Genomic DNA, 22787 nt, shown 5'->3' with positions numbered 1-22787 from the left:
GGATTTATCTTTATAGTTTATCGGGTCTCTAAACTATCATATTACAATTTTACTTACATATAGTTGCTTAGCAAAGACACTCTTTTATGTATCAAATTTTATTGTTTAAACAGTATAATTTAGTTACAAATAACAAGATTTTGTTAGTATGTAAAATTATTTTTTATGATAGTGTTATTATGCTTCCGATAAACTTTATACAAGGAAGATGTTTTCCTCTATTTTTTTCCTATTATTCATAGTGCTAAATATGAAAACTTTCTTTTCGAAAATACAATTAATGATTTAGTTCTACTTTTGTGACTGCCTTTCAGAGAATAATAAAGCTGTAATTGAGGATCATACCAATTGCATGTGGAATAATCAAATCAAAAGGTCCACAAGAGATTAATCTAAAAGCCAACTCAGCCAACCCCATCAAACAAATGTGCTTCCTTTTGTCACTATTCGTTATCTACCTGTCTTCTCACTGACTTCAAATCATTTTTATACATATCAAGTGATCATATCATATGTATCTAATAACCTCTGCGATTCGGAATCAGTAGCCACAGAAGGTTTCTTGCTGAGAAAACAACTGTTTTGAAACCCTAAACCTCCAAATCCTTGCTTCTCCCAGATTCAGAGACACTTTCCTGCATGAGAGATGGAAACTGGAGTTGTCATCACCCAAGAACCAGTGTTTACAAAGGTATGATGATGATGATGATGATGATGATGATGATGCATATATAACCTCATATGTATAAATCTTATCTCCTCTTTCAGAATTTTGATTTTACAAGTACTTATATTTGAAAAAGTAGGTTTCTTCTTTCTTTTTCGTCCACCTTTTTCCTTTTGCAGTCTGATGATTGAAAACTTTAAAAATGATGTTAGAAACTAGATCTTGTAAATCTATAGATTTTGTAATTCTAGAACACCTTTTGTGTCAAAACACACATAAAAAAGTAGATCTTTCAAGAACTTGTATGTCTGAGAATATTACATCTAAAAGTTGATAAGTTTCAACACAAACTTTTCTGTTTCTGGCTGACGATGAGTCTGCGATTTGGTATAGCTCGAATCGATAAAATAAAACGTTTTGAGATACTAACATGTTTCTTATACATACAGACAAGTGTGGAAGAAGCTCATGCAGGAGTACTACTTGACCACTCAACCATGGACGTAGATAAAGTAAACCTGAGTACTGTTCTTGCTGAGGTTGTAAATGGTTCAGGTAATGGATCAAGAAACTGCCACACATTCAGAACGTTTTAGATTTGTTAAAAAAACATGAAAATTTGTACTGAAAAAAAAACTGTTCTTCTATATGATCAGGGAATAAAGAAACCGAAGAATCAAAACACGAAAAAGAAGAAGTGACGAAGACTGTTTCGGTTAGTAAGATCGTCAAAGAGAAAGAAAGTGAGACAGAAACGGATGAACAAGGCACAGTCTTTGTTCATGAACCCAAAAACACAGATGATGCGAAGATAATCTTAACTGATGCGACTTTAGAGAAGGGTAAAGAAGATGAAACTACCCAAAAACAAGAAGAGGTACTTTTATTTTTTTCCAAGTTCCTTGAAGCTTGAGCATCAGAGAGAGTAAATATTTTGTTCTGTTTTGTGCAGGTAAGTGTCGAAAATCCGGTGATAGAAGAAGGTCAAACAGAAACCAAACACTCACAAAAAGAAGAGAAGGAGATCTCTAAGGTTCTTGTTGATACCGCACATGTTTTTCTTTTAATTTATGTTTCTCTCTAAGAAACCAGTACTCTATCGCAGGCCATTGAACAGATACCGACAAAGACTGATGAAGTAGAAGAAGAAAAAGATTCACTAACTGTTGAGACCTCTGTAAATGGAACAGAGGCTGAGCACAATGAAACCGTTTCAGTAGAAGAAATTTCGAGGAAAGGTGAGAACATTGCCAAAGAAACACCTGCGGAACAAGATGAAACTGAGACAGTAAATACAGTTGTAAAAGACCCTGAGATCGTTAATAATGAAGAAACTACAGTTCATGACCTGAAAGAGAATGAAGACACAGTGGAAGCAATCAAGAACTCAGATGATGCAGAGCAAGTCACACGTGAGGTGACAGGAGACAGAGATAAGGAAGATGACGTCATCATCCACAAAGAAGAAGAGGTTTTGTCTTGATTCCTTCAAAAAGCTAAACATCATCAGATTTGATTAAGACAACTTAATTTAACATTACTACATCTTTTTTCCGTGCAGGTGCAAGAAAGTCTTACGGTTCTCGAAACGCCTACAATAGAGATAAAGGACACTGAATCCAAAGCTTCAAAGGAGAATGAGGAACATGAACAAGTGTTGGTGAGAGACATACCACAAGACGATACACTTGTACTTACAAATGAGACTGTAAATACTTCAACAGTACAAGAATCTGCAATCTTGAAGACTTTGGAGACGAAGAGTGATGAAACAGATGCAGAACCGAGTCTTGACCTGAAAGAGGAAGAAGAGACCGTCACACCATCTGATGAGGTAAGGAAGGGTGTGATTTTCATATTAGATGTTAAGAACCTTAAATTTTACAAGTTTAATTGGTGAGTGAATGTTTTCAGTTTGTTACATTTGTTAAGGCCATAACTACTTTTGTCTTAATTTATCAAAAAGCCTGAAAACAGAAGAGGTTTAGTCTTAATTTATCAGGTTTGAGCAAATCATGTTTCAGAAAACTTAAATACATATTTTTTTTTATTTGTGCAGGTGCAAGAAACTATTAACGTAGTAATCGAACCGCCAAAACCCTCACCAGAACAAAGATCCAAAGGTACTGAAGAAGATGAACATGTTTTGGGTAGAAACATGCCACAGGGTGAAGCTGAGTCTCTGGTGACCAAAGAAGACAGAGATCAAGAGAAAACAGACGAGTTTGAAGTTCCAAAAGATCTTGCATTGAAGGTAGATAGAGAGGAGCTGATGGATGAGAAGAAAGAGGCAGATCAAGCTGCTGGAGCGCAGAGTTTGGAGAGAGGTCTAGCATTGAATGAGTCAGGGGCAGAGGAAATCCCCGTTATAAATGTAGAATCAGGTGAGCAGATGGAGAAGCCATCTCTTGAGTCTCCTTCTAAAGTATCAGAGGAAACAAGAAAAACCTTAGATGAGCAGATCAAAGAAAAACCTGAAGAAGAAGAAGAAGAAGAAGTAGCACAACGTCAAGAAGGCGAAGAGGAAGGTTCTTATGGATCAGAGACAGTTCCAGTACCAGAAAGTATTGAGCTTAAAGAAAAAGCCCAAGAAGAAAGGATTCTTGATCTGGCTCCTTTGCAAGATGAAGAAATTAAATCTGATGAAGTTTTACAAGTTTCATCTGCATCACCTGAAGGTGAGACCCTTGTTGAATCCAAAAAGATTGAAGTAATAAAAGCCAATGAGGAAGAAGACGAAGAAGAAGAAGTACCAGACAAGATCCAAAGCATTCTTGAGACATTTGATACCGAACCTGTAAAATCTAATGAAGAAACTACAGTTCATGAATCTCTAAGCTTGAAAGATGATGATTCAGACCCAGTGGAAGCAATCAAAAACTCAGATGATGCAGAGCAAGCCTCACATGAGGTGACTGGAGACAGAGAAAAGGAAGAGGACATCACCATCCACAAAGCACAAGAGGTTTTGTCTTGTTTCCTAAAATCTAATGATCATATTTGAGAAAGACAACTTTATTGTAACATTATTACATCTTTTTCTGTGCAGGTGCAAGAAAGTCTTACGGTTGTCGAAACGCCGACAATTCAGGGTGAGGACATTGAATTGAAAGCTTCAAAAGATAGTGAGGAACATGAACATGTGTTGGTGAGAGACATACCACAAGAGGAGACCCTTGTACCTAAAGCTGAGACTGTAAATACTTCAACAGTACATGAGTCTTCAGAACCAAGTCTTGACCTGAAAGAGCAAGAAGAAACCGTAAAGACCGTCACACCATCTGATGAGGTAAGGATATTATAATCTTCATAGATATCAAAAACCTTAAATTTAAAAATGTTAAATTGGTGAATGGCTTGATTGAGTTTGTTAAGGGCCAAAACTACTTTTGTCTTAATTTATCAAAAAGCTGAAAAAACAGAAGAGGTTTTAGTCTTAATTTATCAAAGATAGAAGATCAGATTTTTTTTGAGCAAAACATGTGTTCAGAAAACTTGATAAACACTAATGATCCTTTTATTTTGTGCAGGTGCAAGAAAGTATTACGTTAATGGAACTGCCAAAACTCTCACCAGAACAAATATGTAAAGATACTGAAGAAGGTGAACATGTTTTGGGGATTAGCATGCCACAGGGTGATATCATTATAACTGAAGCTGAGTCTCTGGTGACCAAAGAAAACAATGAGGCGATTATGGACCTGAAGGAACAAGAGAAAACAGGGAAACTTGAAGAAGTTCTATCAGATCTTGCGTTGAAGGTAGATAAAGAGAAGGTTATGGATGAGAAGAAAGAGGCAGACGACGTTGCTGGAGGTCAGAATATGGAGAGAGGTCTAGAATTGAATGAGTCAGAGGCTGAGCTTGTTGATCAAAACATAGCCTATGAAACAGAGGAAAAGTTGGTTGAGTCTCCTTCAGAGGAAACAAGGAAAACCTTAGACGAGATGATCCAAGAAGAAGTAGCACCGCATCAAGAAGCTGAAGAGAGAGTTTCAGTACCAGAAAGTAGTGAGGTTAAAGAAAAAGCAAAAGAAGAAAGGAGTCTTGATCTGACTCCTTTGCAAGAAGAATCATGCTTGCCAACGGAGCAAGACGAAGAAGAAATAAAAGAGCAAATCCACAAGCATGAACCAGCAAATGAAGCAGTCAAATCTGATGAAGTTATACAAGTTTCATATGCATCACCTGAAGGGGAGACCGTTGTTGAAGCCACAAAGAACGAAGAACAAGTAGTAGCAGACAAGATCCAAAGCATTCTTGAGACTGTTGAAACAGTTGATACCGAACCTGTAAAATCCAATGAAGATGACATAGCAGAGAGCTTAAACTCGGTAAATTTTTTCGGTTTATACATTATTCCCCGCGTTTCAGCCTCCTCCTCTTATCAGCAAGAACTAATAAAGGGTACTCTTACGCAGGCCGGTGAAGAGATACAGACAATGAGCAAGGATGGAGAAAATGTACAAATAGATGAGACTGCTGAGACATCTGTAAACGGAACAGAGGATGAGCACAATGCAACGGTTTTAGAAGAAGGGATCTCAAAGAACAAAGAGAGCATTGTCCCTGAAACAGCTTCAGAAGAAATCAAAAACTCAGATGAAGCAGAGGAAAACTCACACAAAGAAAAAGAAGAGGTTATTTATCTTAGTAGCTTAGTGAGAAAAAATTATGTTTCAGACATGATTATCAACTACTTATCCCTTTTTGCATGCAGATGCAAGAAAGTCAGAATCTTCTGTTACAAGAAGAGAACACTGAATCAGAATCTTCAAAGAATACTATGGAACATGCACATGTGTTGGTAAGGGATGTGCCACATATTGATACTCTTGTAACTGAGGCGGAGGATGCTAACACTTCTTCAACTGTCCACAAGTTCGAAAGTAATGAAGCTGAGGTAGGCCAAGAGACAAGAAAATATATAGAACCGAGTTTTGACCTGAAAGAGGATCAAGAAAAAGAGGAAACAGAGACAGTCATTTCACCTGATGAGGTAAAGGATACATAGTCTCTCTATAGATATTTTTTGATTTTCTCATGTGCTGCTTCTTTTTCTGTCTGATACTTTGATGTTGAGGTTTGATTTAAGACACAATGAACGACGTGAGTTAAACAAGGCCAAAACTACTTTTCTTACTAAAGAGCTAGCTTCTGATTCTGTTTCTTCTTTTTTTTTTCCTTTAATTTTCCATAGATGAAAAGTTCTTAACCTTTTTGTATGTGCCTGTCTATACCTTTTCTGCATTTCTTGAAAATCTTATTTTAATTCAACAGGTGAGACCTTCTGATCAAGTTGCTGATGATGTTCAGACAGAAGAATCTGTTGAGGTTAAATCTAAGGAGACCCTTCAAGTCGAAAGCACTGAGGAGAAGCATGAGAATCTTCTTGATGTACCATCTGGAGATTCAGAAAAACTCCAACCCGAGACAGTCCTAGTAGCCGAGACAGAAAGCCAGGATACAACTGAAGAGATTCCATCAGAACGTGTGTTGAAAGAGGAGCTTAAGGATGACAAGACGGAGGTAGATGGAACTCAAGTTATGGGAGAACAGAGAGACCTAGAACCGCATGAGCCAGAGGCAGAGCAAACTGATCAAACCAAAACCGATGAAAAGGTTCTTGTAGAATCAGTTGAGAAGATGCAGACTTCATCTCTTGAGCTTCCTTCTGAAGAAGAAGAAGAAGTAACACTGCAACAAGAAGGTTCTTCTGCCTATGGATTAGAGATAAAAGAAGAGGAGACACTTTCAGTAGCAGAAAGGAAGGATGAAGAATCATGCCTGCCAAAAGAAACAACGCTGCAGCAAGAGTCAATAGAGGAGTATGAACCAACAAATGACCAGCAGGGTCCTGTAGAAGAAAAATCTGATGAAATTATGAAAGTTTCATCAGAGGAAGACGAAGGTGAGATGATTGTTGACGCCGTAAAGCTAGCAAATGAAGAACAAGTAGTAGAAGAAATCCAGAGAAGTCTTGAGCCTATAGAGCCAGAGGAGCAAGAACAAGAAACTGTTTCTGAGACGACAGAAGATGAAAAAGTGAAGAAGGAAGAACCTATTGTCCAAACATTAAGTGAGGAGGATGCAATAAAAAGCCATTTGACTGAAGACGCAAAGAAAGGAGATGAGGAGACAGAAGGGAGAGACACCCAACAGGTTGAGACCATTGTAAATGAAGCTGAGTCTGTATATACCTCAACAGTCCAAGAGGCTGCAGTATCAAACACTTTGGAGACGAATATTAATGAATCAGAGGAAGTGCATAGCCCAATAAGTGGAGAAGGAGAAAGACAAGTGACAAAAGAAGACACAGAACCGAGATTGGATCTGAAAGAGGATAAAGAACAAGAGGAAGCAGACACGGTCATTTTATCTGATGAGGTAAGGATAGAATCTCCATACATATCTGATGAGAGCCAGGGAAGAGAAGATTCTGATGAGGTCAAATACAAGGAGAAGGATGCAAAACTTCTTGATTTACCAGCTGAAAAGATGCAGAGGCCAGCCCTTGAATCTCCTTCTGAACTATCAGAGGAAACAAGCAAAACTGTTGATGAGAAGATCGAAGAAGAAGTAACTCTGCATCAAGAAAGTGAAGAGATAGTAACAGTTCCAGAAAGTAGTGAGCTTGAAGTACAAGCCAAGGAAGAAGAAGAAGAATCATGCCCAACAAATGAGCAAAAAAGTGAAACGAAAGAGCAAATGAGGGAAGAAGATAGTACTAGTGCACATCAGACTCCTGTCGAAGAAAAATCTGATCAAGCTTCAGCTGCACCACTTCCACAGGAACGGGAAGCCGAAAAGATTGACGACATGACAGAAAATGAGGAAGAAAAAGTAGCAGAGGCTGTTGAACCTCATAGTTCAATTCTATCACCTCCAGAGGAAGCTGAGAAGATAGAAGAAGACGAAGAAGAAAAAGGGAAGGAGACAGAACCGATGGGAGATACTGGAACAGGATCCTCTAAAATGGTTGAAGAAGAGAAGCTGAAGCAAGACAAAGAGATACTTCAAGCAGAAGAAGTTCCTTCTAGTGAAACACAAGTGATGGCGGTTCAACTAAAAAGAGGAGAAGATAATGCAACAACAACAACAGAAAGCCATGAGGAAGAAGCAACGGTTGCACTACTGACAAGAGATATTGAAACTTCTTTGACTGATAAATTCTCTATAGATCAGGAGGAGGAGGAACAAGCCAACAAGGAAAGCCCCAGAGATGAGCTGGAAGGAGAAACACAAACAAGAGAGCTTGAAGAAGAAAATAAGGTTGAGAAGAATGATAATGAGACTCTAATTGCAGAGACAAATAAAGAAAATGAAGACAAAGCAGTGGGTTTAGATGCTTCAAAGACATGCACTGAGCAAGAAGAAGAGTTTGAGAATCTTGAAACCCCAAAGGTAGAGGACAAGAGCCAGGAAATTTCCGAATCTAAGGGTGATCAGACTCCTCCATCCTTTATTTCAGAACTAGAAGACCAAATTCCAAAGCAAATTGAGGAGATTCATGAAGAAGAAGAAATAAAGGAAGCTCAACAAGTTGTGGTTGATCAGACTTCATCCTTAGTTGAAGAAGAAGAAACAAAGAAATCACGCAAGGTAGAAGCTCCGAGTGGTCAGGATCTTCCAGTTGAAGCATCACATGCACATCAGACTGATGATAAAACTGAAAAAGAGGTTGAGGAGGAGATTCATCAAGAAGAAACAAAACCAAAAGAATCAGATGAGACTTCAACTAAAGTCACAAAGGTAGAAGATGAAGAAGATACAAAGGAAACTGATACCCAAGTGGCTGATATAGTGAAAGGACAAAGCTTATCACATGCTCCTGAAGATGCATGCCTGGAGCAGGAAGAGTTGAAGGACCTTGGAACTCTACAACCCGGTGCAGTTGTGGAAGATCAAGATTCTGCTGTGAACGAAAATAGCACAGATGAATTTACTTTCTCAACTTCAATAGGAGAGGCAGATCATGGAGATGAGAATAGCTCAACTCTTCCAGTTGTTGGAATCTTCAAAGAACTCCAGACTACATTGGAGGAGAAAGAGAGAGGAAACAATGTTTCTCATGAGGGTGACTCAAGTGGGAATGATTTGAATTCAATCAAGGCAGAACCAGAAACCCTGGAGAAGAGTCTTGTCCTGGAGGAAACTCCAGCCTCTGAGATAATAGAAGCAAACATGTTACAAGACAGAATAAGAAGAGAGCTTGAGGTCAATGTAGAAGAGCAACTACAAGAAGAAACTAGAGAGATTGCAGTGTGTAAGGAAGAAACTCCAGCTGATTTGTCACTTACACAAGTGTTACCTGGTGAGAAAATTATGATTCCATCAAATCAAAAAGAAGGAAAGAAACAAGAAGACGTAAATGCTTCAACATCAGAGAAGATAAGCCTACAAGAAGAAGCGCATCCCAGAGATTTTGTAGTCTCTAAGAAGGAGCACAGCGCAGAGGCTCAAGAAACTGTTAAAGAAGAGATGAACGAGGTATTAACATCAGAGAAGAAAATCACAGAGCCTCTTCTGAGTGTAGCTGAGAAAGAATTAACTGAAGAACATGTTAAGTCTCAAGCCGTATCAGATGATGATACAAAGAGCAGTAATGAGATGGATTTTCCTTCAGAACAAATACCAAAGGATCAAAGAGAAGAGGCTGAAGAAACGTCATTTGAAGTCAAGAAGGTACCAGAAGATAAAAATGAGGACACTGCTGATGCTTTGATCACAAGCGAAAAAGTGCAGCTGCAAGATCAGTCCAAGGAAATTGGACAAGAGAAAGAGTCGACTGATCTCCAATATGTCCAGGAAGATCTTGATGATGAAATAAAAGATGATGGCCATGATTCTCTTTTAGCACATAAGAAAGATTCAGACTTAATAGAGGAGAAGAAGGAGGTTGATTATGTGAAGAGACAGCCGGAAGATGCAATCAAATCCACAGAAGAGGTAATATTTAAAGCAAAGACACATAACTATATTTTTAGTTAACTTACATAACTATATTTTGTCTTTCCTTGCTAACCAAACTTTTTAATGTGATATTGTCAATGCAGAAGAACAACATGACTGAAAAAGTTGGCCAAGAAGCAACAAAAGAGATCTATCAAGAGGAGTGCAAGCAAGCAGATACTGCAACTGATATCAACGAAGAGATCAAAGAAGAAGAGGTCTGAAAGAAAATATTATTCAGTTTTTTTTTTTATTGGTTTCTTTTTCACAATCATCTATATATCTAAGCCGAATTAGTTACCTGCAGAAGGAAACAACAGAGGATAGTTTGAACAGTATGAAGAACACCGATGATGAAATTAAAGATTATGGCCTTGATTCAGTTGTAGCACAAAAGAAGGAATCAGGCTCAATAGAAGAGAAGAAGGAGGTTGATTATGTGAAGAGAGAGGTTGATGATGCAATTAAACATGGAGTTTCCACAGAAGAGGTAATATCTAAAGGCAAAGAAACATAAGTATTTTAATCAACTGACATACTATATTGCTCTACTAATTGTCTTTCGTTTTTAACCAAGCTTTTTTAATGTGATATTATCAATGCAGAAGAACAAGATGCCTGAAAAAATTGGCCAGGAACCAACAAAAGAGAACTATCAAGAGGAGTGTAAGCAAATAGATACTGTAACTGCTATCAAGGAAGATATCAAAGAAGAAGAGGTCTGAAAAAAAAAAAAAAAAAATTATGCAGTATCTTACTGTTTTTGTTTTAACAGTCATCTATATCTAAACTGAATTATTTCTCTACAGAAGGAAACACCAGAGAATTGTTTGAACAGTATGAAGAACACCGATGATGCGACGGAAAAAACTCAACCAGAGATTCAAGAGATCGAGAAACTGTCTTCTGTCAGCGAAACACAAGACAAACCACCAAAGGTATAATCATTTTGCCTTTTTCATCAGTAATGGACACAAATTCTTCCTATGTCACAAGTAATTCCCACAAACAAAAGCTTTAACTTCATTCTTTTGCAGCAAGAAGATGAAGTTCCAAGCCAACAGAAAAGGGAAATAGCTGATGATGTTTCAAAGCTAGAGAATCCAAAGATTGCAGAAGAGATGCAGCAAAAAGATGGAGAAGAACCAGCTAGGAAGTCACTATCAGACCTCATCCAAAAAGTGAAAGTAACAGACAAGACCGAAGTTGCAACAACAGAACTTCGTATCGACGAAGAGGCTAAGGCAGAGGGAGAAGATGAGGATGGAGATGAACATAAAGATGATAAAACAAGTCCAGATTCCATTGTGATGGTTGAAGCTAAAGATACAGTTAACATCATCAAAACTCAAAAGAAATCACATGGCATTCTCTCTGGTGTTGGCTCAAAGGTCAAACATTCAATTTCAAAGGTGAAGAAAGCACTCACTGGAAAATCTTCTCACACAACAAAGCCTTCATCACCACAGTGAGAAATCCAAAAAAAAACAACAATATCTATAATGGTTTCTGTATATTTTTCGTTTGTTGATTGATTTGATTGGCTTTTGTGAATATTACAGATTTGTTTGTGGGTTGTTCTTTTCATAATTTTTTTTCCATATAAATTTCAGAATGAACAGGTATTATTACATTTACGTATGCTTTCAGGAAAAAAACCTAGGTAATTCGTATATGGAGTCTGATTACCCGAATTCATAAAGTTTTTTTAAAAAGATTTCAATTAAGCAAACAACGAAGTTATATAGATCATAACTACACATTATTTTAACTATTATAAATAAAAATATTATTAATAAAAATAATTATTATAAAATATGGAAATAAATTAAATTTATAAAAAACACTTCATTTCTAATTACAATTATTATTCATTTTCAATATGTTTATAATATTAGATTAACATTTTATAATATTAAAAATAAAATTATAATATAATTTATTTATTGTATGACTGTTTGTAATTCAAAAACTTAGTGGTTTTTATTTAAGAGCTTAAATTTGTATTATCATATAACTAAGGGAGATAATAATATGAAAATGTTAATTCCGTAAGTAATCTACTAAATAGTCATCTTTCGTATAATGAAATTTCTCAGTGTTATTATCAGCAAAAACTCAGAATTGTGGTTTTACGTGTTTTGTTTAATTCTGCAAACTTTTTTACAAGCATAATACTTATAGAAATTTTTGTTTTTCGGAAGTTACCAATCACTGCCTGACATTTAAAAATTTAGACTAAATTTAGACTAATTCAGATGGATCGTTTAAATGGATCATCCAAAAAAATCTAATTGGCGCACCTTGTTGGAGATGGTTTCCGTTTAAAAAATGACATATTTACCTTTATCCAAATAAAAAATTTAAATTTATCTTTTTCTAACTCTAAATAAATTTTGTAACTACAAAATTCAAAAAAAATAATTCCGTTAAAACCGTAAAATCATATTTTCCACCGAATCCATACAATCATATTTTCTGTCCAAATCGTATTTTCCTGCCAAAAATAAAATATTTTCAAGCCAACTATGTAAGAAATTCTTTTCTAGCAAAACCATTAAATCTCATTTATCGGTAAAACCACAAAATTGTATTTTTCTTCAAAAATAGAAAAATCAAATCGAATTTTTGCCCAATACGTGAAATCATATTTTCAGCCATAACTGTAAAAACACTTTTTCCCACCAACGAAAAACCATTAAATAACAATTTTCAATAAAACCTCAAATATAGAAATTTCTCCTAAATCGAACAATCACATTTTCCCGCCAAATCCATAAATTCATATTTCCAGTCAAATTCGTAAAATCAGTTTTTATGCTAAAACTATAAATCTGTATTTTTCACCGTATAATTGCATTTTATTGCCAAAGATAATACCTATTTCTAGCTAAATTCATAAAATCACATTTTCGTGTCAACCATAAAATGCATTTTCACCATAATGCAAAATTGCATTTTTCGTTAGAAAAAAAACCAAATGTGTCCCTAAAACAATAAATTTGATTTATTTTACCAAAACCACACAAAAAAAATAATTTCCCGCTTAAACAGTAAAACTGTATATTCTTCCAAAACCGTAAATCATATTTTTCCTGTAAACTGTAAAATTACACTGTCCACAAAACTGTAAAATTATATTTTACTTGTAAGGTAAAAAAACTAAGTAAATTAAAAAATCATTAGAAGTTATATCTATATGAATCACTTGAATAGAAAAATGAACAATATTTAGAAGGATCATCTGGAGTATTTAGATGGATCATCCAGAGAGATCATTTGGATAGACGTAATAAATAGACCGACGCCATCCCCCAAATATTCAAACTCTCAAAACAATTAACGAAGTATTAGTAATTATAAGTCATATATCAACAAATTGGATCGTACATAAGAAACTAAAATTACTTCATAAGAAAATCAATGTCATTTTTCTCTTCCACATCAATTTATATTGTATTTCTCATTAACAGTTATTGATGATACATATATCCAGTGTTTAAAAAATTGCTAGGCGCTAAGAAGGCGGTGGCTCAACGCCTAGCATCTAAAATGACTAAGTGGACGCCTAAATTATTAGTTAGGCAGCTTATCGTTTATAAATTATAACAATATACTAACTATATGTAATTTATATTTAATATCATTATTCGCAACTGATCAAACATATATTATTTTATTGGAAATTTTCACTAGATATCTATAGAAAAAAAAACTAAATTAGTTATATGGAAAACACTGTGCAATTTTAAATAACCCCGAGTTGCTTTTACTCCTAGAGCTACTTTTGACAAAGCTATTGCATAGCTGAACTCCTGCCAAATTCTCAATGAAGAGTTGGCAGTCGTCGGCATCCCGTTCTCCGTTGTTGAAGCGAGTTTGCCCTTTGCGATGCAAAAGGCGGTCATGTAAGCTCGGGGATCGTTTTTTCGTTGAATGGTAGGAGCTTGAGTTTGATGCTTGGGACATGTATGATGGATATGTGATCCGTGAATGGAGTCCTTTGTATCTCTTCAATGAATGTCTACTTCGGGAGCCAAGCTGGTGGCTAGATGAATCTGAGATTGCATTATCCGGAGTTTGTTTTGGGTATCTGCTAAGTCTCGCTTAAAGTCAAGGATCACACCTTTTGGGATCACTTTTCCTTGTCCAGAATTGATCTCTGAAGCTATCCGTTCTGTTGTTTCCTGTTGAGGTCGTACGTCTTTGTAGAACAACATTTCGCCTTCTTGGCGATAGGGACAGTAAGTTGTTGATCAAAGCTTGCTGATCTGCTTGATTCTAGGTTATTTTCTCCAGGCGTTTTACAGCTAACTGCACTACAATGTTTTACTAACATGTATGTTGAACCAAAACAAAAAGAACATATCATAAATTTTTAGGTACCCGGCTAATAAGGCATTCAGATTGACGACTGGTGCTGCCGATAGCTTATGTCGATTGTGGTGGAATGAGTGGATTTTTTCTGGGCCGAACTGATGTACTCCAGGATGCTGGATGATTGGATTTTCATCTGATTCAAGCTGTGGCATCTCAGTCAGCTGGATGCCATCCGGTGGTTTAAGTTTCTGCAGTCTGGTCCTGGAGACTGTTGTCATTCACGCTGTTCAATGCTCTTGTCATATTAGATGTGTTTTCTTTAGTCATTGTGGTATGTGTTTGACGTCAGAATTTTTAGAGCTTTATTTTGTATCTTAGATCTTCCTTTCTTCTAGAGTTAAATGGTGGATCTCAAGATCCACTCAGAAATAGGGTACAAAGTTTAGATAACATGTATAAGAATTAATTTCGAAAAAATTATATGGACTTAAGATTATAGAAAAAATGTATGTTTTATTGATAATATTAGAAGATGCAGTTGTGGAGAGCTAAGAGATACCGATTAACACGAGAGTCTAAAGGTATTAAGACTATAGGTTTGTTACGGAATAATTCGGATACCCTTCATCTTTCTTTTACTGTTTTTTAATGAAATTTCAAATTTATTCATCCTTTATGGAAACTGGCATTTACAAAAGAATAAGAATCTACTTTTAACTAATAAGCTATGTTGGACTATGTGTAATCTAAGAGTAGTAAAGAAAAACAAGTAGAATCATGACTACATAGTGTGGATAAACCACATGCGCATAAGTCCTTCGAGCTTGTGTCATGCTTTGTACTTAAGAGATGAGATGCGATTTCGAATCGCTTTGTCAATTACCTTGCCCATAGCTTCTGCAGTCATCCAACTAGTATGGTGCGTCCTCGCATTTTGTTCTCTCCAAAGATGATATATAGTCGTTTGAAAGAGCATTTTGATAAGAATAGTATCCAGTGTCCCATCTCAAAGCTCCTCCATGTAGTCAAGCGTGAGCTGCCAATCCGGATCAGTATGAGAGCCAATAATGTGATTTGCCAACCCATGCCAAACCGTAAAGGAGTATGGACACGCGAAGAACAAATGATCCCTTGTCTCATCGACTTCTCCACACGACATACAGCCTTGGATCATCCCCATGAGCGCACCTATCACCAGTTGATAATCTATTCTTGACTGCAAGCCAAGTGATGAACGAAAACCGAGGTACCCCTTGTGTGAACCAAACAACTTTACTTCATCTCACTGGTTCCTTTCTTAAATGAATTTGTTCCCATGTCTCTGCAGATGATAAGTTGTATTGATAGTCATTATCGCCAACCTTCCATAGGACCACATCTCTCCCACGATGAGCTCTAGGCACTGGTTCAGCAGTAATGGCATCATGAAGCTCGTGACAGTGGCAACTCCGTTATCCTTAAATTTCCCATTCGTTCTGTTTAACCGCATCACTGACAGTAGCACGTCGAGGCAACCCAATGTAGGTAGTGCCAGCTGCACTTGTGACATCGATCAAACCGCCCCTTATCCAGCCAATTATCAAACCAGAAGTAGGTTGATTTCTCATCCTTGACTTCGAACCTGAGAAAATCAAATGCAATATCTCGGAAGCTTGAGGAGTCTACTCCACATCCAAGATCCATTATGTGTGTCCCTTACATCCAGAAGGAGCTACCCTGAAAAAATAAAATTTGACCCAACAGACCAACAGTGGTGGCCTATGCTGTGTAAAGAGGCACCAAATAAGCTTTAAGGCAAACACCTTATATGAATCCCTCAGTCTTCTTACACCCAAACCTCCCTCAGCTTTAGGGTAACAGAGATTTGTCCAGCTTACCTTAGTCTTATGCGTTTGGTTGGGAGATCCAGACCAAAGAAAAGCACAACACATACTTTCAATAGTATTGAGCTCCAAAAGTTGACAATACTTATAACCACATAATTGATAAGCTGAAGACGGCCGACAAACCGGTAAGCTTCTTTTATTGGCTTTGAAAGGTGTGGATCATAATCTCCGGCGAGTATTAGATGTCTTTATGATTGTCTTCAATCACTTAATCTCATTTACGTGTCGGTTTGATATGGTCAGCTCGGTAGGAATTGGTTAGCCAACACAAGATGGACCTTCGACCTATATGGATGTATTGTCTTCTCTTGAATCTTATGATATTGGACTGAATATAGACAGGATCTGGAGTGGAGTGAAACCCATATCCAATAGCAGTATAAATATATTTAACACGTGTTTGTAAACTTAAAAATATTAGATATGATAAGCCAATATTTTATAAATAAATAAATTGTGATTAGCATTTTTTGTTTAACAATTGATAATTATGCTATAATAATTATGAGAAATATTATAAACGATTATACATCCGGCAATTCTACCCGCCGTGTGAGGATTGCATCACATGAGCCGTCCTATAGGATCCATGTTTTGATGGTATTTTTTGCGTCATGCTTTTTCCGGCCTCCGGGTGTAGTCCGGATATATAAACATTAACGAATCTTTAGTTAAACCACTAGACCTTATAATCAGAGTAAAAATAAATTAAAAATGAAGTTATAAATTTGAGATAGTAAAACGTATTTTATTTACGAAAATCATGCATTAAAATAAGAGACATTTTAATAATCTATATGCATAAAAAAGTATTTCACAAGTCAGCATCTTTAAAATGTTCAGACAACTTCGAAATGAACTAATGCATGGCCGAGAAATCTTTTGACCTGTTTTAAATTTATGTCAGCGAAAAAAGCGAAAACATCTTTTAGATATCTCGTGTAATAAAATATAAAAGGAAAAGAAGAAAGAAGAAAGAAGTTGCAACCTGGAAACCATGCAAAGCCACTTCTCTACTACTCTAACATCTCACCGTCTTAGGTGTCCTCTTCTCATCGCTCCAACTCCATCTATAAAGAAACCTTCGCAAACTAAGAACAAAAAGACGATCAAAGAAAAACTAGACACTACTCAAAATTATCTTAATGGCGGATACACATCGCGTCGACCGTACTGATAGGCACTTGCAATTTCAGTCGCCGTATGAAGGCGGACGAGTTAGTATTCAGTATGAAGGCGGTGGTGGTGCAGGCGGCTATGGTGGCAGGGGTGGAGGATACGGTGCTGAAGGTTACAAAAGCATGATGCCTGAACGTGGCCCATCTAGCACCCAAGTAACGTTTTTTTTTACATTCTCAATGTTAATACATTTTCTTAATTTCATGCATAGTATTTTAAATTTACTGGACTCCATTTTTCGATATGGTAGTTTATCTATTTTTTTAACATTCTTTAGAGATTAAGCCTTATAACCAATTGATTTCTACATAATCCCAATACATAGGAAGTTTATGACGCGCATACTACATGTTACTATTCTTTAGACAAAATTTGATACTGCAAAAATGGTCCATGATCTAACTATTATGAATGTTTATGTAATATAGTTTTTGAAAATGTCTACCTAACATTGATCGATACATGCAATACAATATATTATACATTTTCTCAATCTTATTATTACCGTTGTTAATTAGCCAAGCATTACTTTAAAATGAGCTAAAACTTTTCTGATAGGTGTAGACTCATTTACCAGTTGTTAATAAACACAAGCTGGTAAGAAGTAAGAACATGAAAAATAATTGGTTATACACGCTTTTCGTGATCTTATTAATGCTATAAAAATGATTGCATGTTTATATACGCTTTTCTTGATTCTATAATGATGGTTGCTAATCAAAAATCATTTATGAAAGGTGTTATCCTTTTTGGTGGGGGTCCCTATCGTTGGTGCTTGGCGGGTTCGGTGATAGGTTTACTGATCTCTATACCACTTTTCCTCCTCTTCAGCCCGGTCATAGTCCCAGCGGCTCTAACCATCGGGCTTGCAGCGACAGGATTCTTGGCCTCTGGAATGTTCGGTCTAACGGGGCTTAGCTCAGTCTCTTGGGTCCTGAACTACCTTCGTGGGACCAGGAAGAGTAGTGTGCCTGAGCAGTTGGAGTATGCTAAGAAGAGAATGGCGGATGCTGTTGGCTACGCTGGACAGAAGGGAAAAGAAATGGGGCAGCACGTGCAGAATAAGGCACAGGAAGCTAAACAGTATGATATCTCTAAGACCCATGATACTACTACTAAGGGTCATGAGACTACTCAGAGGACGGCCGCAGCATGATGAAGTCCTGTTTTGAGGGCAAGTTATGTAACTTTCACTGTGATGTCCTTTTACTTCTCCTGGACATTTCACTACTACAATGTTAAGTTCTTTTTTGTTTCAAGTCAAAATCATGAAATGTAGCGTCTGTGTAATTTCATGCAAGATCGCAAGTGGCGTACTTGAATGTTCAATAATTTCTTCGTGTCAAAAGCTCAGAATGGTTCATTGTTACTACTATGTCATTCAATATTTGATTTACACACTTTATTTTTTCTCTGTGTGTATGCTCTTCATATATACAGTTAAAACAGTATAACTAAACATTCAAGAGGGTGTGAATTGAGATACTACCAGTAATCTCTGCAAGAGCAAGAGCCTTCTGAGAAATGATGAAACCTCTTTGAATCTCTAATAATGAGTCTCCTTTCCTCCATCAAAGATATTGCTTTTGCTGTTTCATGACAATCTCCACATATTCTAAGATTTTTCCTTATGATTATTGGCTCCATTGGACTAATCACCAGAAGCCCAAACGCCATTGCAATCTTCTCGCTATGTTGATTAATCATTTCCTCTTTCACATCTTCATCAACATCATGTAACACAAACTCTGTTCTTGATTTATATCCTAATTCCTTCTTCATCTTCTTTCTAATCTCTTTCAGCTTCTTCTGTATCTTCTCTGATTCAGGGTGAGACCAATCTCCAACAACAAACTTATGAATCTTATTACCATGTTCAATGTAGCTACACCCTGAAGCTCTTACAAGACCTTTCTGTTTCATCAGATTCCTTACTCTTGAAGCATCTTTCCATTGACCAGAAGCTGAATAGATATTTGCTAGCATTATGTAGTTTCTACCATCACAAGGCTCTAACTCAAACAATCTCTCTGCAGCTTCTTTACCGAGTTTGGTATCTCCATAAACCCTACAAGCACCAAGCAAAGCTCCCCAAACACCAGAACTTGGCTCCACTGGCATCTCTTTGATCAATCCATAAGCTTCCTGAAGAAACCCGGATCGACCCATCAGATCAACCATACATGAGTAGTGATCTAACCTCGGCTCAACTCTGTATCTTTCCAACATTGTTTCGAAATAATGCTTCCCTTCGTCGACAAGACCCGAGTGACTACAAGCACTCAACAAGTGGGTGAAGGTTACATGATCAGGACTAATACCATAGTGATCAACCATGAGCTCAAAGTGCCTGATAGCGTCTCTTCCATAACCATGAGTGGCATAAGCAGCAAGCATTGCAGTCCACGCCATACTATCTGGAGAAGTAATCTCAAGAAACACCTTAGACGAATCCTCCAACCTCCCTAGTTTTGCATACAAGTCTAATAACGCCGTCGTTATACACATGTTTGCATTAAACCCACAACACAAGATCATCCCGTGAATCCCTTGCGCTACTTTCACTGCCCCGATAGCTTCACAGACACGGAGAACAGCAAGAAAAGCAGCTTGATCAGCCTTATTCCCAACCGCTCTGCTAACGTTGAAGCAACCCAGACCTTCTTCAGCTAAACCGTTTTGCAAGTAAACCACAATCATTGTATTCCAAGAAACCACATTCTTTACACTCAAATCCTCAAACAATTTACAAGATGAACTCAAATCTCCAGCCTTTCCATACCAGTTGATAAGAGCATTCACAACTTTCACCTCCTCAAGCACACCATATTTCATCACAAGCCCATGAACGCAACGTCCTTCTTCTCTACTCTTTCCATGAACACAAGCCGAAATAATCGACAAAAACGTAACTTCATTAGGTCTAAACCCTAAAACCACCTCAGATCTCATCATCTTAGATAAACCCTTCAAACATTTACCCAGATAACCTCTCCCTGAATACCCGGATATCAAAGAGTTCCAAGAGACTAAATCTCTCTCAGGCATTTCATCGAACAGCTTCTCTGCGCAAACTTCATGACCCAGTCTCAAGTAACATCCGACAAGCTGGTCTCCAATGAACCCATGGCGGTAACTCGTAGTCTTCACTACCCTACAGTGAAGCGCACGGCATTTGAAAATCGAGACGCAAGAGGCTATAGACGCTATTAGTGATGAAATATTTGCCATATAAACTCCCAGAATCATACAGCGGAGAAGAAGTTTGTTCTTGAACAAAACTAGGTCGGCAAGAAAAGCTCCGCCGATTCAAAAGTTTTGTGATTTGAACATGAAAACACATTTGGTTGTGTCGTCTCTCATACTTAGCTTAGCTTTGTCTCATCTTCTTTGTTATATTCAAACATCTTCAACTCCAAAAAAAAGAAAACTCTATGACTCGTGAATATAGAATTTTTTTGTTCTCCCAAAAGAAACGGACATCAAATTTGGAGTTTTAAAGATTCAAACTTCTTAGGTTTCATTTTTCTCATCTGTATTTCGGTCCTTATAATTAATTATACATCACATTTATGATTATTAAATATTTTTAATTTATCGTTTCAATCTTTAAAATATTTTTAGATCATAAATATTTCAAATTTATTTTTATAAATACAAATTTTTACACATAAAATTAAACAAATAAATTAAAATAAGATTTATAATGTTTTAAAACTAGAATGAGACAACAAGAATATTACAAAGAAATTTAATAATTTTCTTTTAAAGATACATGAAGACATAATTATTACACAAATTTAAATATCTCAAAGATACTAATAGTATAGTTAATTTGCTCCGGAACCTCTAAAATCTCTAAAATATTTTCCTAAATATTTTTGTGATACCGAAGATGAAACATTACTGAAATAATTTTATGTAATAATGTGGTATTTTTTTTGTAGTTTAATATTTAATTATCTATATCTATTTATAATTTTATATTTTAGTGGAAAATTTTAGTAATTAATATTACTGTAATATTTTTATATATGTGCTAGTTATTTATAAAAGGTTTATGAATTTATATTAACTATGATAAAAATAAGGACCATAGTCTAAAATACAAATAATTTTGAAGTTAAATTTGAAGTTTTGATTTTGGACAAGAACACCTTGAAACATCAAATATAGAGTTTTGAAAACTCTAAAATAAAGAATCTTTTTGGAGATGCTCTTATGGACAAAATTTTCAAATGCTCGGAACAAGCCAAAAATAATCAGATACTCTTACTAAATGTGAGATAGTAAGACAATTCCAATTTTACTCTTATGCTTTCTCCGGTGTTTTTGTATCCAATCCGAATCCACAGTCAAACCGGTAAACTGGATAATTCAGAAATAATCAGGTTCGGGTTTTTCGTAAAACCCCGTTAAATAAAAATCTGATAAAATCTGGAATCCAACACTAACTCGTTATCCGACACCGGTTGATCCGGTTAAACAATTTTTTGATAATATTTATAAAAATATTTGTTTGAACTTTTCATATACTTTTAATATTACAAAAAAAATTAATAATCCACAAAAGTTGTGATTCTATGTATTCCAAAAATTAATATGTATTTATAAAAAAAAATTGTTTCAACTTTAGACTTTAACAAAAGATGTACTATGCATTCGAAAAAATGAAGAAAATGATAACAAAGAAGACCAAAATTTATTGATATAACACTAAATTTTTTTTTAATGAAAATCTATTTTATGTTTATATTTCTATTTATTTTACATTTAAAATTTAATTATATAATATTTTATTTAATTATTTATTATCTTATTTTTAGCCAAATTTCTTATTTGGTATTAAAAAATTAATCAAATAATTAAGTTTATGGTGGATGAAAATTGAAAGTAAAACAAAACTTGTAATATTAATTATATTTTGTAAATAATACTTGAAATCATTTTATATTACAATGGTTAATAATATTATGTTCATATATAACTATATATTACAATTTATTAATCTATTGACATGTGGTTCAATCGCAGTCGATCTAATGACCCGATGACGAAGAGTAATCTGTTTCAGTGTGCAGGTCGGATATAAAAAACATTACTTTTCTCCCGTAGTATAAATTTTACATTTTAAAATTTTAGATTTGAAATTTCATGGTATAACTTGGTAAAACTAGAATTGTAATCATACCAAGTTGTATCATTGTTTAAGTTATATAGTTTTATCTTAAAGTTACACAAACACAAAGATTATAAGAACTTCTCTTCTTATTAGATTTAGAAACTCTCTCAAAACTAAACCTTTCAATGTGTTTCTCTTGATAGAACATCTCTCCATGAGAACTCTTTATATAGGAAGAAGCTACATCTTTTCCTAAGGGCGAAGCTACATCTTTTCCTAATAATAATCTGGAAACATTCCTAAGCTCGATATGTTTTCCTTTTTCCTTAACCCATCAAACTTCGCTTTAATGAGTTAACTTGCTCCTCAAGTTAATTGGAATTATCCAACATTCTCCCCCTTAATTCCAACTTGAATCTTAGGTATGTTGATCTTCTTAACTCCGATGAACTTGCGCATTGCTTCGAACTTGATCCTTGCCAATGGCTTAGTGAGTATGTATGCCTTCTGCTCCACTCCAGGTACATGCTTCACTTCGATAAAGTCGAGCTCCACACATTCTCGAATGAAATGGTACTTCAAGAGTATGTGTTTGCTTCTACCGTGAAACACCGGGTTCTTGGTGAGGGCTATCGCTGACTTGTTGTCAATCTTCAACACG

General features: G+C 35.9%; 2 protein-coding genes and 1 pseudogene across 5 annotated transcripts; 2 read left to right on the top strand and 1 right to left on the bottom strand.

Moving 5' to 3' along the window:
• Positions 1 to 451: 451 nt before the first annotated feature.
• On the top strand, positions 452 to 11256 carry LOC106298250 (titin). Of its 4 annotated transcripts, XM_013734341.1 has the most exons (18): positions 455 to 691; positions 1117 to 1222; positions 1324 to 1544; positions 1620 to 1700; positions 1773 to 2138; positions 2229 to 2501; positions 2727 to 3632; positions 3717 to 3956; positions 4198 to 5001; positions 5089 to 5307; positions 5388 to 5474; positions 5550 to 5666; positions 5948 to 9616; positions 9724 to 9837; positions 9927 to 10109; positions 10225 to 10338; positions 10429 to 10557; positions 10657 to 11256. In XM_013734341.1, exons 1-18 carry the CDS (start codon positions 647 to 649, stop codon positions 11089 to 11091), a joined length of 8109 nt encoding a protein of 2702 aa, XP_013589795.1. In that variant the 5' UTR covers positions 455 to 646; the 3' UTR covers positions 11092 to 11256. The 4 variants fall into 4 exon arrangements, with proteins under 4 accessions (XP_013589796.1, XP_013589795.1, XP_013589794.1 ...); XM_013734340.1 differs by having other exon boundaries at positions 5388 to 5666; XM_013734342.1 differs by lacking the exons at positions 9927 to 10109; positions 10225 to 10338 and having other exon boundaries at positions 452 to 691; positions 5388 to 5666.
• A 5679-nt stretch (positions 11257 to 16935) lies between these two features.
• Positions 16936 to 18312, top strand: LOC106297113 (annotated as a pseudogene).
• A 22-nt stretch (positions 18313 to 18334) lies between these two features.
• Positions 18335 to 20507, bottom strand: LOC106297112 (pentatricopeptide repeat-containing protein At5g40410, mitochondrial). The gene has a single exon (XM_013733394.1). It carries the CDS (start codon positions 20251 to 20253, stop codon positions 18490 to 18492), a length of 1764 nt encoding a protein of 587 aa, XP_013588848.1. The 5' UTR covers positions 20254 to 20507; the 3' UTR covers positions 18335 to 18489.
• Between the last annotated feature and the right edge of the window lie 2280 nt (positions 20508 to 22787).

Source organism: Brassica oleracea, chromosome C6 (assembly GCF_000695525.1).
Source record: "Brassica oleracea var. oleracea cultivar TO1000 chromosome C6, BOL, whole genome shotgun sequence".
In the NCBI taxonomy this organism is placed as follows: Eukaryota; Viridiplantae; Streptophyta; class Magnoliopsida; order Brassicales; family Brassicaceae; genus Brassica; species Brassica oleracea.
Note: the sequence above shows the minus strand (reverse complement) of the source record. Positions and strands in the feature narration are given on the sequence as shown.